This window comes from Poecilia formosa, unplaced genomic scaffold, assembly GCF_000485575.1.
Source record: "Poecilia formosa unplaced genomic scaffold, Poecilia_formosa-5.1.2 Scaffold2, whole genome shotgun sequence".
Classification (NCBI taxonomy): Eukaryota; Metazoa; Chordata; class Actinopteri; order Cyprinodontiformes; family Poeciliidae; genus Poecilia; species Poecilia formosa.
In genome coordinates, this window is record NW_006799941.1 from 6,780,651 (window position 1) to 6,797,428 (window position 16,778).

Genomic DNA, 16,778 nt, shown 5'->3' on the forward strand with positions numbered 1-16,778 from the left:
CATTTCTTAAGCTATATTTATGAGCTAGCAGAGCAAAATGGCTCCTAACAACAGTTGCTGGTTCTCATTATTGACTTCTATCAAAGCTGCAGCATAAAGAGGGCATTCCCTGAAATATCATTTCCTTTAACCTTAGCTTTGCACGTGTGCTCTATGTGTGAGCATGTATGTATATACAAGCATGCAAATAGATAAAACAGACACAGGAAAACTCAATATTATTTATTCTCAACATTGTTCACACACAGGTTTCAGATCACAAATTTAAAAATAGTGAAAATGCATCAATAAAACTACCTGCATTACTTTGTGTGATTCAGTCTTATATGAACCAGTCACTATTTGAACTGGGTAAAGACGGATGCTGTCAGTAACATGTTGATGTTTTTATTATCTGTTGCTGTACTCACCTCTTCCCAGCCTTTAGCATATTGTCTGCTTCACATCAGCCTCAAACACAAAGTGAGTCAGATTTTCTGCTCCAGATTAAATAATTCAAATAAATCATATTTCCCAGATACTTTGGTTGTTCTCAGTTGTTTACTGAGAACAACCAACATCATCTGGTATCAGACCAGATGATGTAATCAAAGGTTCAGTTTCTCTATAAACTCAATGCTGATGTTCCTGTTAACAGGCCTAACATGAATAAAACACACAGCAGAATGAAAACAAATGAAAAATGTATTTTTATAGGAAAATATTTTGAACTGATAACATGATTCACAAGGAATAAACTCAACAAAGTAAGTAATCATTAAAAAAACTAATAAAACACTGACCAGTATATCTTAGGATTATGGAGAACAAACATATAAACACAATAAAACATGTAATCTAAAAGGCTGAGTTACTTTTTCAAGCCAAAAACGAAAATAAAAATTATTCCTATTTATTTATTCTCTTAACAAATCTGGTAGCAGTAGAAATCTCTCCTAAATATAATCCTCAAAAACACTCATAAAATAAAGATGTAACGCGCAAAATGCAATGTCATTACATTCTCCTTCTATTCATGATGGTTTTTACATTTTGTATTATTATTGTTGAGCAAATTACATCTTATTCCATCTGGCATTTTTAACAGATCATATGTTCTTTTTTTATTAAAACATCTAAAATCATGGTTTATGTTATGCAGTGAATTCAACCAGCTTTGTTATTAAAATGCTGTTATGATATTCTCAAAGGGACATTCATTTAAAAATACAGATTTACAAATTACACAAGATAAAACAATAACTAATATTATACATGACTTTAATTTACAGTCAGACTTCCTGTGGTTCAGTTGGATGAGGTTCTGGTTCTGCTGTTCATTCGTCACTCTGTGAAAACAAAGAAACATTTTAAAACTCTTGTTCAGTTTTGTTTTTACAAATTGACATATTAAACTGGTATCGTCAAACTTTAATATTGTTACTTTTAAACTTAAGAAAATATGTGATTTATTTATACCTTAGCAAATGTCAGTTTCTACAGAAACATTTCAACCGTTTTCAGATGAACAGCGCCACCAAGTGGCCAAACTACCAATCAGTAACCATTACACTTCATTCACAGAGACAAACTCAGCTCACCAGAGTTACAGCTGCAGCGCTGCAGGATCGTCACATCCTGCCTGTAAATGTTTTAATAGATGTTTGAGGGAAGCAGGAGGACAGTCTCCACTGAGACAGAATAACTCTGTGATTCATTATTTTAGCAGAAGCAGATATTTAACAAACCGTCTCTGTTGTTCAAACTGGACATCTGGATCTGCTCCTCTGGAAAATGACCAACAGGAAAAATCACACATTAATAGAAATGCTGTCTGGTAAAGACATTAAAATACAATTTATTGTTGATGAGCAGCAAACTTTTTGTTTTATTTACCTGAATCTTCATCTTTTGATCTGTGGCAGCAGACAAGAATTAATGTGTTGTGTTTTAGATAAAATGGACATAAAAATGTCTGAAAATGATTTTTATCTATGGTGAAGTTTACACTCAAATCAACAGCATAAACCCAAATCATCATCTCTGAAAATTCAGGCTTGACACTTGTAATGAGGTTTTATTCTCCTCATAACCTGAGTTTAGTAAAAAAAAAAAAAAAAAGTCACATTGGCAATAACCTCAGGTATTTTTACTGTAGTTCAGTTGGATGTAGCTTTGCTAACCTAAGCTTTGAGGCCACATTCATTTTTCCTTATTAACTATAATATCAGAAGATAAAAGCATTAAAACCAATAACCTTCCTGCAGGAAGCCATTAGTAATTATTTAAAATAGAAGCAGAGGCACACAGAAAACATTTAACTGATATTTTAATAGTGTGGCTGTTGATTTTTAACCTTCTTCATTGTAAAATTAACATTTTTATTGCTACTGGACTTCTTGTGTCCATATCCAAGACAATGTAAACCATAAAAATAACTGAGATTTCCAAAAGGCAGCAAACATTTATGCAACAACATTTAGAAAATATGTTTTCCTACCTTTTTGAAAAACGTTTCCCTAGAATAAAAAGACAAATAACAGAAATATTTTTTTTGTACTGTGCCAAAGAATTTGTTTAATGTAGTTATTATTTAAGTAGATGTAGATGTAACTTGTGCATTAAAAGGTATTTAAATTCAACAGTTATTGCTATATAGTATTATGTTTCCATTCTTACCCAATCTGCTTGTACAACATTTCAGAGTCAATCCAAAAAGGACTAAAGATGTAATTCCAACTGCAATGAACCTCAAGATCATCATCACTGCATGAAGAGACAAAACAAGTTCAGCACTTATTTTATAAATAATCACATCTTCATAATCAAGGAATATTTAAATATTACAGGACACTAAAGTTGTTCCATATGTCTTTAATATTTATTGTTTCTTTTAGGATGTGAACTGTTTATTTTTATGGTATTCATTGTGAAGCTCAAATAATTGATTTCTTTCCAACTACTGATAAAAAGGTGACTTTTAGATTCATAGAAATAAATTTCTTACATCCTGATGTAATAAAAACTGTTGTTCAGAGTCAGATCCTACCAGTGGACACTGGGAAAGCTGGGACGACAGTCTGGGATGTTGTCCAGTCTTTCTGGACGCGGGTCAAAGGTTGTGTGAGCAAATCTGACTCACTTACATTGGTTCTGTCTGGAGGAATGAAAACCCAAACCATTCAACTCAAGTTATATAGTTTAAAAGGCATATATGTTAAATAATAAATTATGTACATGAACTTCTCCAGAGAAAGTAATAAAAGATGTTCATAATAATACAGTGTTTAATGTTTGGTTTTTAGCAATGGGAGGTATTTTAGAAAATCCTAATCCACAAAGAGAAATTAAGTCTAATGTAAAATCAGGTAGAGAGAGGTTTGCAGTCCATGTAAACATCTGGTTTTAAATATCTATATTAAAATTTGTGTGATGCTCTAAACATTTAGTCAAGACAGAAAAGCAAAAAACAGAAATCTGTAAGAGGAAAAATACTTTTTCACTGCTATAATAATGTGTAAATTATAGCAAGGTGTAACACATAAAGCAGCTTTTAAGTGTTAATGTTATTAAAAGAAAAAGTATCAGAATCATTAAACATTTTCATAACATGATCCAAGTGGATGAACTGACCTGGTGCCTCTGATGTTGATGGTGACAAAGTAGAAACTGAGCCTGAAGTTTTGACTGTGGTTCTTTCACTTGGATCTGAAGAAAATAAAGTAAAACAAAACATTTTTCATGAATTTCATTTTTCAAAGGTTGAAGCTGACGATGTTTCAGAAGTTTTGACTGACCTGTCGGAGCAAATAATGTAGGATTCACTGATGCTGGGGGAGGAGAAAATGGACTTTCTGTTTTCACTGTTGTCCTAAATGTTTCACCTGATGGATAAAGACAAGGCAGCTAGAAAATACAATTATATGTGTTTAATAATGTCTGGTCTTTGTGTTAGAAAGCAGATATTACCTGCAGTCACTCTGACAGTGGTTACTCTCTGAGATGTGGTTGAATCTGTTTCCTGAACTTCTGCAATGGCAGAGGAAACATTTATGTGACAAATAAAAATGTGTGATACCAAAATTATATGACCCTTGTTTTCTGTCAACGGTCAGAAAACAAAACTTTATAAAGCTGAAATTATATTAACAAAACATAATTGACAGACTAACATATATTTTACATTTAAAGGTAATTGATCATAGAGAGAGTTTTTAACTCACTCTGGATGGAGACTGAAGTCGTGTCACTGTGTGGAGACTGATGCGTTCCTCCACCTGGACTCTTCACATTGTAATAACATTTTAGTTCAACCTCAGCAGGTGAAGTTTGAAATGTCATCATCAGGAGCTCACTTCCTGTCAGTGTCTGCTCACAGGAAATGCTTTTGGATATCTTTGATTTTATGAAATATAAAAAACAATTCTCCACAGAAACAGATGAAGGAGTCCCACAGTTCACTGTGACTGAGTCTGACTCTGTGATCTGCTGTGGATTCACAGTCAGTTCAGGTGGAGGAACTGAAAACATAAACAAGATTAAATAGTTTAACATCATAATAATCTGTAATAGTTCATCACAGCTGTTTTTACTCACGCTGTATGATGATGGTGAGCAGGTTACTCTTTGGAGATTGATATAAACTCAGGTAAAAACATGTTACATCAATGTTAGCTGGTGAACTTTGTTTGGTTAAAGACAGGAGATCAACTCCTGTCAACGTCTTCAGACAAGAAAATCTTTGGAGCATTTTTTCTCTCCCAATGTAGAAAAAACAATCACTCAAAGGAAAAGATGGTGGAGGCTGACAGTTTAACGTGACTGAGTCTGACTCTGTGATCACCAGAGGATTCACTGTCAGTGACGGAGGAGGAAGATCTGAAAATATGAACACAGTAAAGTTACACATATGATGGATGTCTAGCACAGCCATATTACAATAATCTTCCTCAACAGAAACTCAGATCAGAATAAGATCCCCTATTAAATTAGGCTGAATATCTGTTTACTCACTGTTAATGGTGATCACTGTTGATGCACTGCCTAATGATTGAGCTCCATCCTTTAAAGTGTAGACACATTTAACTTTGACATCAGCTGGTGATCTTCTATTTAACATCCTCAGCATCTCAGATCCTGTCAGTGTTTTCACACAGGAGGCGTCTGAAGACATCTTGTTGTTTTCAATGTAGAAATCACACCGAGACACAGAAACATGTGGTGGAGCCGAACAGCTTAATGTGACTGAGTCGGTTTCTGTCATCACAAGTCGATCCACCGTTAGGTGAGGTTGAGGAAGAGCTGAAAGTTGATTTTCAAAATAGTTGATTAAACAATAATATAGTAAAAACAGTAAAATTTATATTAACACTGACCTTCAGCTTTGGTCCCATAAAGGGAATCTGATAAATAAAATGTTGAAAAGGAGACAAAGAAGCACCAAGATTTAAACATGAGAATATTTGCCTTGCTTGATGGCAAAGTGCTTTGGATCATTTCAATAATAAAGTAATTTACTGCAGGATAAAGAAATCTATACTCACTGAAGAGGATGAAGAACAACAGCTGTGCAGCCATGATGATGCCATTGATGCACTGATACAGACGTGTTCCTGTTTCAACTTTCACCCACATTAGGTTTCAAAAGCTGTTTCAAGAAAAACGTCCACATTATCTGAAATGGACACTCCTACTGACCATAGTGGCACAATCCAGACATCAATCCAATTGTGGTTTGGGCTGAAGAACTGAAAGTTTAGAGATATTCATGAACCACTTGGCCACATGCACATGAGCAGTAAGAGTCATTAGACGTGGAGCAACAATGTTTGCTTAATTTCTATTCGTTTTGGCAACGTTTAACTAGATTTTACTGTTTAACCCTTCTGCAGTTTTAGCTTGACGCTCAGGAAGAGGGCAGCAGATGTCACGGTCAGCCAACCGGTTTACCGTCTGCTCCTCAGAAACCACAAAAAACAATAACCTTTTACACAATTTCCAGATGTACTATGCTTTTCTCAGTTTTTTTCTCCTAATAACCCAAATTATTGCTGTTAATATTTGACTGTAACTTTACAAATGGGCAGCAGGCTAACACACGGGGAGCCAATTCAACTGATCTCTTGTTCAGGAAATAAATGACAGATAAATTTAGGATGTTCAGATTAAAACTCAAAACTCAAAATGGTTATGTATTAATATTGTTATTTACAATTATTGTTGTCATTGGCAGCCATACTGAAAATTGTCACTGTCTATATGTTCAATCAATCAATCCTTTATTTATGGAACATTTTCATGTTCTAAGGTCAAATATAAAATATTAAGAGGCTTGTATATTGGTTTTCAACTTTTCTTTAAAGTTCTTTAAATTCAAGATGTAGATTAAATTGTATTATAAAAATATTCCATCTGAGCTGCTGGTCATCTTCTACATGAGCAGGATTCATCGGAGCCTGTCTGTCCATCACTGTTTTATTTGATTCGTCCATAAAACAAGAGAGGACCAAATTGCAATGAACAATAAAGTCTGCATCAGACCTCAGGATACAAAGTGTTTAATCAAGACTATTTAGATTAAAAAACGCAACAAGAAACAAACAGAACAAGATTTAATGATTGTCTAAATGTCCAGTTAAAAAGGCTGCCTAATTATAGTACAGGAAAGTTCAAATATTCTGAACAAACAGACTGCAAGAGTCTATTTGCTCATACAAATTATCAGACAGAGGTCAAAACTAAATAAAAATGTATTTATCAAGCACATTAAAAGCAATTTATTCTGACCAAGGTGCTCTACAAAGACACAGAAAGAAAGGTTGCCCTCATAAAATATGAGAAATCTCTGAAATAAACAGGTTGTGCTCTCTAAGCAGTGGCGGCTTGAATTAAAAGGCAAAACTGCCTCACTGACATGCATGCAGTCAAGCTGCACAGAGCTCTGCTGATGAGCTAATATTGGAGCCAGATGTGATGAAGCAGAGAGACGTCTAAAGGTTGCAGAACTCCGGCCGTTTGGGACTGGAGCCCGCCGCTCTACACCCCGTCACCCGTAGATAATGGAGGGGGGATGGTGTAGTACACACTGTCCACGTCAGGCTGGAAAACAAAAACACCAGGATGTTTTTACATTTATAACATTTACACACAAGTTAAGTTCACAAACATAATTTTGTTTTTGTGATCATTTTTTCGTACGTCTTCAGCTGAAGAATCTTCAAAGGTAGATTTATCAGAATCTGGAAAAAGTAGAAAATACAACATGAGTCAGTATCAGGTTTGACTGTTCACTTTCTCTGATTATGAAGAACAAATCTGTCATTTCTGTAGCTATAAAAACAGCATAAATTACTTTTAGGAAATATTTTCTTGTAAATTGTATTTTAAATAAACTTCAAGTGGGAATCAAACTAAAGAAACTCACCTGTAGACCAGTCAGCAGCAGGTGCAGATGTGACAATACTGTAGATGGCGTCTCTTTGTAACTTGAAACAACAGAAAAGATATCAGTGGAAAATAAACAAAAAAATGCAACATAATGCAATGTGAATGATGCAAAAAACCGTTTATTTACCATCTCTGTGTTATCAATCATCTGTACAGACTGATCTACAACAGAGATTAACATGATTGATAAAACTGTAAAGACTAAATACAAGTTAATAGGACAAACAGTAGATATTTCAAGATCCTAGTTGTGTAGTACCTGCAATGTTGGTTTGTTTTCTATGCAAAAATAAAAAAGAAACAGATTTATTTAGTCAATTATAACACTAAGCAGCAAAGCAAAATCAGATTTGGACAAATTAAGAGTTTATTCCCTGACATGTGAGCATTTCAGAGAAAACTAAATGCAAAACCTTCTGATTTCTGAGGTCAAATTTACTTTAAAAACCCCCATTAAAATATGAATTAATTTTAAAGATAAAAATAGATCTAGCCATTAAGAAAGCTTTTAAACATCCATAAATTAAAGCAATATTAAGGAGGCCCACAGATCCACAAAGTCAGATAAACCAGTAACTTTATATTTCTCTCTGAGCTATCATAAACAGATTTATGTTTATTTATCAGAACCTGAATTTGATAAAAGAACAATAATAGAAAGTCTTACCTCTTCTGTGATTCATTTTCTGTACAAATAAAATGTAAACTGAATCAGATGACTTAGTTGTATTTAACCATTCACACACCACAACTCAAGACTTCAAATTCTGTTTCTATGCTGCTAAACATCCCTAATTTAATATTTAAAAAGCTTGTGTTCAGCAACACAATCTAAGTGTCTCTGCTCTAAATCTTATTTCTTAATTTAGAAACATCCTTAAACTCTAATCAAATATATTATATCTGTAGTACGTCACTGTAAGAGGTTTGATTTTATATTGGATTTTATTTGTATTTCTCAGCAGAGCCCCAGACAGAAACTTTTTAACGTCCTTTATTAAACAAAAGTTTCAGTGTTTCTCACCAGTCCTCCTTCTGGCTCTGAAACACGCTGCCACCATCAGAATGAAGATCACAATCACTCCACCCACAACTGGCGTGATTATTAAAGCCTTCATGTCTGTTTCAAAGGTCAGAAAGTTTCACTTTGACTTTCAAACCACAATCACTTCCTGCTGCTGCAGCTCTCATCATCCGACTTCAAGTCTCAAAAATCTGTCAGCTAATATTTTACTAAGATTTACATAAATAACAAAAACAAAAATATTAAATCAATTAGTGATTCAAGTGGAAAATAACTAAACTACAGACGACTATTATTCATATTACAACGCAGAGTGATGCACACAGCAGAAACCATCCAGAAAACATGAGCTTCTTTAAATTCAAGAGGTTATAAACCTTGAAATAGTCTAATATCTCACTGATATCAAAAAGCTGCATTTTAAAAAATACAAAACAAGGATAAAACAAAATAGACTATTTTAATACCGACAGTAAAACAAGAATCTCACCTATATTTTTGCCTTTAGCTTCATGATTTCCTGCTTTTTCTGTAATGGCCGCCACTTTATAACTGGAAGTGACACTTGAAGACACTAAAACAGAGATGAGATCAAATTAATATTTTAATGAAATGTACACCAGATGACACCTGCTTTTTAGAAACATCTTGAGAAGACATGTTTCTTTCTCTTTTTTCATTTAAAAATAAATTAAGTTCTGTGGTCGATCAAATGTCCTGTTAAAAAACATATTTGTGTTCAAATACAGGTCAAATAATGTAGGGTTTTCCCAATTAAATACAAAATATAAAGATCTATAAAGCATGACATGGTGTTATATTCAGAATTATGGCTCTGTCCTCTAACTGGGGGATTTCTGAAGACAACTGATCACAGGATTATATTTAAAAGAATTGATTAATCAGGGATTATTGGATTCTATCTGTAAATAATATTAAAACTCATGGTAAAAAAAAAAGATACAATGTCCTGTTCTTTTATAGCTCTTTGTTTAATCTAGACAAGACACTGGACACCACATTCATCCATTCATTCATTGATGGTGGTAAACTACATTTTCAGCCATAGCTGAAATTGCTTTTACTAACTCTTTACTCCTGCGACCTGCTGAAAACCAGCACATTGAGGTGTTGACATTGTGATCTCAGATTGTAACAGTTTTCTAAAATATATTTCATCATTATCTTTGGTGGGAAACTCTGAGTCCACTGAGCCTGTGATCCTTCTAGATCTTGTCGTTGTCATGATTTCAGTAACTTTTCCTTCCACAACACCTACAAATAGAAAACAGGTTCTCAGTTTTAAGTTTAAATAGAATCTCTATAATGTTTTTGTAAAACTGGCTGCAGAATTTGTCCTATTAGCTCTCTGCACTAAGAAGATTCCTTAGAATGTATTTTTATATACATAAGCCTGTTATCTGCAAAAAGTGTACAGCTTTGGGTTGGAAAATGTCAATAGACCTAGCGCCACCAAGTGGTTAAAGCAGATGTCTTCTAAATTGACCCTGGAAAGAATAATATAAACTAGGAGATCCAAACAACATGTTTTTGAGAAGATATTGGAGTTTTGTCTAATTTCTGAGCTCTTCGTCTTCCATATTGTTGTTGTTGCAGTTGGATGACTTGATTCTCCAAAGTAAAGGTTACATGTTGCATCATTTCTCACGATGCATCGTTTCTCACGGATTCAGGCAGGAAGCAAAGGAAAAGCAAAGGAACCACTCAGCTGTGGTTTTAGACCTACAGAAGAAGTAATTTGTGTAAAAAGGGGAATGTAAAATAGGTTATATGTTTTGGCAGTAAACCAGAGCTGATAACTTTTCCCGTTAAACTTTGACAAGTTTTTATAAATAAGACTAACTTTTTCAAAAAATAAAGCAGTCACTTACTTATAGTAATATGGACCGTGTCACTGTCAGGAGATGGAGATTTTCTGTCCCCAATATAATAACATGTCACTTCAACCACACATGATGACTTTTGCTTTGCCATCAGCAGCAGCTCAGTTCCTGTGATTGTCTTCATGCAGGGGAAAGGTGTTAGAGTTCCTCCTTTCACATGGAAATAACACAGATTCACAGAAGGATGAGCTGGAGCCTCGCAGCTTATTGTGACTGAATCTGTTTCTGTGATTGATGATGAATTCACTGTTAGTTTAGCCTGAGGAAGAGCTGAAACAGAGACAGAGGATCAAATACTGATACATCGAGATTAAAACATGTTCAATAGTTAAGCATTCTTTGATCTGAAATTAAAAGAAAAGGTTTTTACTAAACCTTTAAGATATTAGGTAACTTTACGAGCAGTAACACATCTGGACAGAAGAAACATTAAAAACTGACCTTGTATGACTTGCACCTCGTGAAAAGAACCTGTTTGAAAGAAAAATGTAACACAAAACTTATGTATCTATACTGAAAAGCTTTATCTATAAACATAGAATTAACTGGTACATTATAAAGTCAAAATTAAATATTGTTACTTTCAAACAGCATATTATTCTCAGAATAAACTGCACAATTGAAGTGCAAAGCCAGTGAGAACAAACAAAGTTATGTACTGTATGTATTTATATTTATCAGTGGAACTTTACTGATGTTGAGAGAATGCAGGAACATTAACTTACCCAAAAGAATGATAAAAACCAGGCATCCCATCATGGTGAAGGCAGATTTAAGATGTTCATAACCTTTGAGAGAAGATAAGTGTCTGACTGCATGACGAGGAAGATCAGAAGAACTCAAAGATACAACCCACAAATTCGACCGACAGGCAAAAAACAGTTTCACTCCAAAAGCAACATCAAGACAGATTTTAGTGCAAATGGACTCAGAGACAAATACTTTAATTTTTGCTAATATCCCCTGATTGATTATCATGACCATTTGTTACATTTCAATGGTAATGTTAGGCTGAAGGTGTTGACCATTAGGCGTTCTTATCAAAGCATCTTATTTCTCGTTATATTATGAATTAGTGTTTATTAACAAACTATTATTCTTCACTGACAGCGTGTCCAAACACATTTCTTTAGATTTGATAAAATACAAGGCAGTTGGCTTTACACATTGCACAATGTTTTTGTGACAAAGAATCTTCAGAAATTTGATGAAATAGAGACATTAACACAGAAGCAGCGTGACAAAGTTTGATACGATCATTTGCTTTTTCTCTGAGGTGAAGATTGCATTTCATGCTGTGCAGCTGCAAGTGTACAGTGTTCGGTTTTTTTCATTTGTTTGTACACATCAAAGAACCTTCAGTGTAAGCGTCTATGCATGCACACAGATTCACACAGTGAGAGAAAATGTTGGTGTCTTTTCTGGAAGAAAAATCCACAACCTGCCTCTGAAAAGCAAAGTGTTTCTCCTTCATTCATCCCCAAATAAACCACTGTTACCTGGTGTCAGGGTGAGCGTCGCTCACTTCAAGTTTCCACTCAGGAACATCAGCACATCTACAGCCTCAAGGACAAACTGGTTGCACAGGTTAAGTAAAGTTGGCAAATACAATATAAATGTATGTTTGGATTCCAGCTGTGATTTTTAGCCACTTTGTGCAAAATACCTTTCTTCTATGTTCTGTATAAATGTAGAGCAAAATCAACTTTTAATGTCAATAATCAGTCCAGTGTAATTGCAAATAATACCTTTTACTAAATAAAGCATCGAAAGACATTATGAGCACAACTTACCAGTGAAGAAGTACATCATAGACGACAAATAAATCACAAAAAAGAGTGAATTCAAATGGCCTTTTCCAGGTCATCCCAATTAAGGTCTAAAATCTCGCAGTTGTAAAAAACAAAGATGCTGTACAAACTAGAGTTACTTCATGGCGCCATCAAGTGGTTGATCATAGTTAAATATCTGATCGTGTAGATTTGTTCAATCACAAATTTCAATATAAGGTACGTCTAACAGCCTCAATAAAGTATTTAAACCACAGCAAAAAAAAAAAAATGCAGTCCAAGTTGTTCAGTAAGAAAAACATAAACTTTTCAACGGCTGCAATTCTGTCTGCTCTGCTTCACATCTAGAAACGTGGTTGTATTTTTATCTTTGTGTAGAAATTTAAGAATGACAAATTCAGTTTTATTGAGATCAAAAACGTAATAGAAAAATTAAACACAAATCCTCAGTTTGTGTCTCACTCTAAGAGAGAAAGCACTCCAGCTTCCCACACAGGTGTGTGTGTGTCAGGGTGAGACTCACACACTCTGTGTGAGCCACCAAACAACTACATAGTTTGGTGTTTAATATTTTTATCAGCTTTCGTGTCTCACCCTGACACACACATTCTTTCTCACAGGAAAGGCACCCTGACCATTTCTAACACCCGCCTGCCGATCGAAATGGAAAAAATTATGTGCGATCCGCTTTGCATGAAATGCAGTGCAGTTCTGCAAAAAGCATGTGATGTAGGCTCCATATTTACAGCAATAAGGAACAAAAGCAGGACTTAATTTGAGTCACTTCCTGTGGCAACAGGATCCAGGAACTTTTATTTGACGGTGCGTTCCAGTAACAGCTTTCTTGTATCCAGTAAGTCTAAAGGTAACTAATAGTAAAGTCATGAACAGATTTCACTCCCCGTATGTAATGTCCAAATAATTGCTCAAAATATATTTTTTAATCTTAACATCCACTTAAGAGTTTCTTAATATCATGTAAATTATCAGTCTGCAAATTACTTATTGAGAAAAATTCACCAATTCATATAAAAATGTGTATTAAAATGTTTAATACATCTTTTTTTCTTTCATTATGGAGCATCTTTATGCAATGTAGTTTGACTTTTTTCCTTCACAGTGTTTTAACTTCTGTTAAATTTCTCCATTTCTGTTCAGATAAAATCCAAAACACATAAAAAAAAGTAAAACATCAATTTGAGTTGAAGATAAAATGGAAACATTGATTGTGACGCTTAAAATAAGAATAAAACATTATGAAATGAAAGACAAACAGCATTTATCCACCCTTGGTAAGATGAACAATGTGAATTTTCTGAAACACTTTCTCCATTTCACTTTTTGACTTTTTCAGCTTCAGAAAAGCGCTCTCAGGAAAACCGCCGCTCTGCAGCGACTCGCACGCCGGCCACAGCATCACAGGATGATATACTAGGTAAAAGTTTAATATTCAAATCGCCTCTGCTCTTTGTGCTGACTGTCGAGTTCAGAATATGTACAAGGTCATTCTTTGTTTTTCAAAAACATTTGTATCCTAAACATTTTGGCTGAAATCACATTGTTTGGTTTTTTTCACATATTTATCTACAATGTAAAGAAACAGCTCAACACACCAGTTTATGAAGCTCCTGAAGTTCAACAATAACAGCAGCGTTTGGTCTGATCCAGGACAGCGAAGCGTCCAGACGGCAGGTGAGTCGGCCGGTGTGATCAGAACCACCTGGAGCCGAACTCGCTCCAGGATGTGGAGGTGATGGTGGATTCCTGCAGGTCGCTCCCTCCCAAACAACACTGTATGCTTTGGATCACCTCCATTATATTACAGCCTTTGAAACTTAAAAAAAAATCTTGTATAAGCCTCTTATAAGCTTATAATACAAGCTTGTTTGGCATATTTCTTGTTAAACTTTTAACTAGAATCAAACACGTCTGATGTACAGAGAAACACACAAGTACAAAGGAGTTCTGAGTAAAACAGTTATCATAAATTATTTATATTAAAAACGATAAACTTTGTAAAAAATGTGTCAACTAAAAATATTGATAGTCTAAAAATATTGATAGTGACCTCATCAATCACACAGTTAAATCTACTTGTTATGTTTGAGATGAGAGAGTAAAATACGTTTTTTTTTTCTCTGATCTGCTGGGATGAAGATCCAAATCTTTAACAAGTTCTGTTTGTTCATCGGGTTTCTATAACAAAAGTCTTTTGCAGAACATCACATCAGCACAAAATGGCGTTATTAACTAATGATTATCTTCAGGGAGTTTGTTTTTTTTCTCCATGAAAATGTGTCTCAGTGCTTCTGCAGGAGGCAGTACTCTCCGTCATCCTTGGTTGATGGAGGAGGTAAATCAGGGATGGTGCTGTACACGTGGTAGACGTCAGACTGGAAAATAAAAACAGCAGCTGTGAGAAACACTTACATTTACAACAATTCCTGCCAAGACCAACAAACATCGTTTCTGGAGAAAATTGTCTCACATCTTCAGTTTGTGGTTTTCTGGTGGCAGATTTCCCAGGACCTGAAAATAAGGAAGAATAACCAACATGAGTCAATATCCGGTTTGACTCTTTATTTTTTGTGTGAATCCATTACTTCTGCAAATTGAGACAGTATAAATTATATATATTTACTTCAAGATCAGTCGTTGGATGAATGTATTAAATATTTTTAAAATATCACTAAGCAGTAAAAAATAATAATCACATATTTAGGGTTAAACGAAAACATTTACATAAACCTTAAAAAACTAACCTTACAGTTATATTTCCCAATTATGAAACGTTTTATTGTTGATGTATTTTTAGATGAATTTCAAATGGGCGCAGAAATAAATAAACTCACCTGTAGGACGATCAGCAGCAGGTGCGAATGGGATGACGCTGTAGATGCCATCTTTATCTAGTGGTAGCTTTAAATATGAGGAAAAGAGAAAATGAAGAGAAAATAATCCAAGCGAGATAACACACGACATAAAATATATTTTATTTACCATCTCTGTGTTATCAGTCGTTTTCATCCACATATTCTGATCTGCAACATAAATTAAATATAATTTATTATAAAAGAACAACAAATATTGGTGTTTCAGTACAAATATATTATTACCTTTAAGGTTGGCTTCTTTTCTGCAGAAACATGAACAAAAACAGATTTATTTAGAGAGTGTGTGCATTACATTCGGCAGAAAAACAAAATATGATGTAAACGAAAGTATATTCCTACTAAGCAAGCATTTCAGCAAAAACAAAGAAGAAACCCTTTTGATTTATGAGATTAAATTTGAATTAAAGATAAAATCTTTCACAAATTTAAAGAGAAGAACAGAACAAATAAAACCTAGTAAACCTTCATGACTTGATGGCCAAAGGTAGATAATCTAATAACTTTATTTTGTCTCTGAACTAAATGACATTATAATCACCATCAAGGTAAAAACATCTTGCATTAACAGAAATTATTACTATTGTGATTTTCATTGAAATAATAGAATCTCCTCCTCAATAAAAACATAATTTAACCTATAATATATGTTACTAAATTACATCATAGGTAAAGAGAATGTTGAATAAATCTCCTTATTTCCCACTGCCCCCCAAAATGTCTGTATGTTAATCATTTAAATGCAATATTTAAAGTTTCATTTAAACAACATGCATGAAACTTTTTTCACCATTTAACAAATTCATGCCCAGCTGTCAGTGAGCGTTCATTTATGAGAACCTGGCGAGAACGAGAAAGTCTTACCTGTTGAGCAATCCTTTTCCTGAGAAACAGGAAACAGATTGAGTCACATGATTTGTTGTACTTATTAGCAATTCACACTCTATGACTTATGGCTTATACTTATGTTTCATCTCTAAATTAATGTCTAAAACCTTTGTATTCACTGCATAAAACCAGAAACCTTGCATGCCCCTGCTATAAATAGTTAGTTGACGTTTAAAAATAACTCCTGAAAACTATCCACATCCTTCTTTCAAGCAGTCACGGTAGCAGGAAGTGGTCAGATTTTCTTGAAAGTTCGTTTATAAACACATCTGAGTGTCCTGGGTGTTTGTTTCTCACCAGTTCTTTTTTTGGCTACGAGACACGCTGCCACCACCAGAATGAAGACCACAGTCACTCCTCCCACCATTGCTGCAATTATCAACGTCCTTGTGTCTGTTTTAAAGGTCATAAACAAGTTTCACTTCAGATAAATTCAGGCTTCATATCTCAAAAATCTGTCTTCTAAAATTTAATTATTAGGATGTATATACTAAATAATTCTAATTTAATTATTCAGTATTTAATAGGAGCAAAAATACTGTATGGATTTTAATTAATGGTTTAATTTGAAAAACAGTGTTTTTTTGGACTTTAATGCAAAGTGATGCATTCAGCGGAAACATTTAGAAACTTCAAGATTCATCTTTAGAATCTAGTGGTTAGAGTTCAGCTAAAACTGACCACTTTAGTGTTCAGCTAAAACTGACCACTTTAGTGTTCAGCTAAACACTGACCACTTTAGTGTTCAGCTAAAACTGACCACTTTAGTGTTCAGCTAAACACTGACCACTTTAGTGTTCAGCTAAAACTGACCACTTTAGTGTTCAGCTAAACACTGACCACTTTAGTGTTCAGC

The 16,778-nt window shown here is 34.2% G+C and overlaps 2 protein-coding genes and 1 long non-coding RNA gene across 4 annotated transcripts in view; all 3 read right to left on the reverse strand.

Moving 5' to 3' along the window:
* The window catches only part of LOC103138519 (uncharacterized), a 19,168-nt gene extending 13,567 nt beyond the window's left edge, over positions 1 to 5,601 (reverse strand). The window contains exons 1-6 of the mRNA XM_016671936.1: positions 5,355 to 5,601; positions 4,993 to 5,280; positions 4,576 to 4,857; positions 4,203 to 4,499; positions 3,949 to 4,008; positions 3,777 to 3,863 (exon numbers count right to left, since the gene is read on the reverse strand). Of these exons, the coding sequence (XP_016527422.1) occupies positions 3,777 to 3,863; positions 3,949 to 4,008; positions 4,203 to 4,499; positions 4,576 to 4,857; positions 4,993 to 5,280; positions 5,355 to 5,556 (1,216 nt within the window). The 5' untranslated portion in view covers positions 5,557 to 5,601. The remainder of the gene's footprint in view (positions 1 to 3,776; positions 3,864 to 3,948; positions 4,009 to 4,202; positions 4,500 to 4,575; positions 4,858 to 4,992; positions 5,281 to 5,354) is intronic.
* On the reverse strand, positions 1,621 to 3,134 carry LOC107836353 (uncharacterized). The gene is made up of 5 exons (XR_001662239.1): positions 3,029 to 3,134; positions 2,659 to 2,745; positions 2,480 to 2,498; positions 1,876 to 1,895; positions 1,621 to 1,766 (listed from the first exon to the last, which is right to left on the reverse strand). It is a non-coding gene; the product is annotated as an uncharacterized LOC107836353 (long non-coding RNA).
* Positions 5,602 to 6,521: 920 nt separating the features above from the next.
* LOC103138165 (uncharacterized) lies at positions 6,522 to 11,896 on the reverse strand. Of its 2 annotated transcripts, XM_007552294.2 has the most exons (10): positions 11,079 to 11,896; positions 10,795 to 10,824; positions 10,342 to 10,623; positions 8,940 to 9,023; positions 8,093 to 8,111; positions 7,685 to 7,704; positions 7,553 to 7,587; positions 7,403 to 7,463; positions 7,177 to 7,217; positions 6,522 to 7,077 (listed from the first exon to the last, which is right to left on the reverse strand). In XM_007552294.2, the coding sequence occupies exons 1-10, from the start codon at positions 11,335 to 11,337 to the stop codon at positions 7,015 to 7,017; spliced, it is 894 nt and encodes a 297-aa protein (XP_007552356.2). In that variant the 5' UTR covers positions 11,338 to 11,896; the 3' UTR covers positions 6,522 to 7,014. The 2 variants fall into 2 exon arrangements, with proteins under 2 accessions (XP_007552356.2, XP_016525829.1); XM_016670343.1 differs by lacking the exons at positions 8,940 to 9,023; positions 10,342 to 10,623; positions 10,795 to 10,824; positions 11,079 to 11,896 and adding an exon at positions 8,450 to 8,539.
* Positions 11,897 to 16,778: the final 4,882 nt, after the last annotated feature.

Coding starts and splice junctions, on each gene's coding strand:
- LOC103138165 (XM_007552294.2), bottom strand. CDS start 11,337: ATGGTCATGATAATCAATCAGGGGATATTAGCAAAAATTAAAGTATTT. Junction 9,024..10,341: donor CACGGTCCATATTACTATAA/GTAAGTGACTGC, acceptor TCTCTGTTTTAG/TGTCTTCAAGTGTCACTTCC. Junction 7,464..7,552: donor TGATTGATAACACAGAGATG/GTAAATAAACGG, acceptor TGTTGTTTCAAG/TTACAAAGAGACGCCATCTA.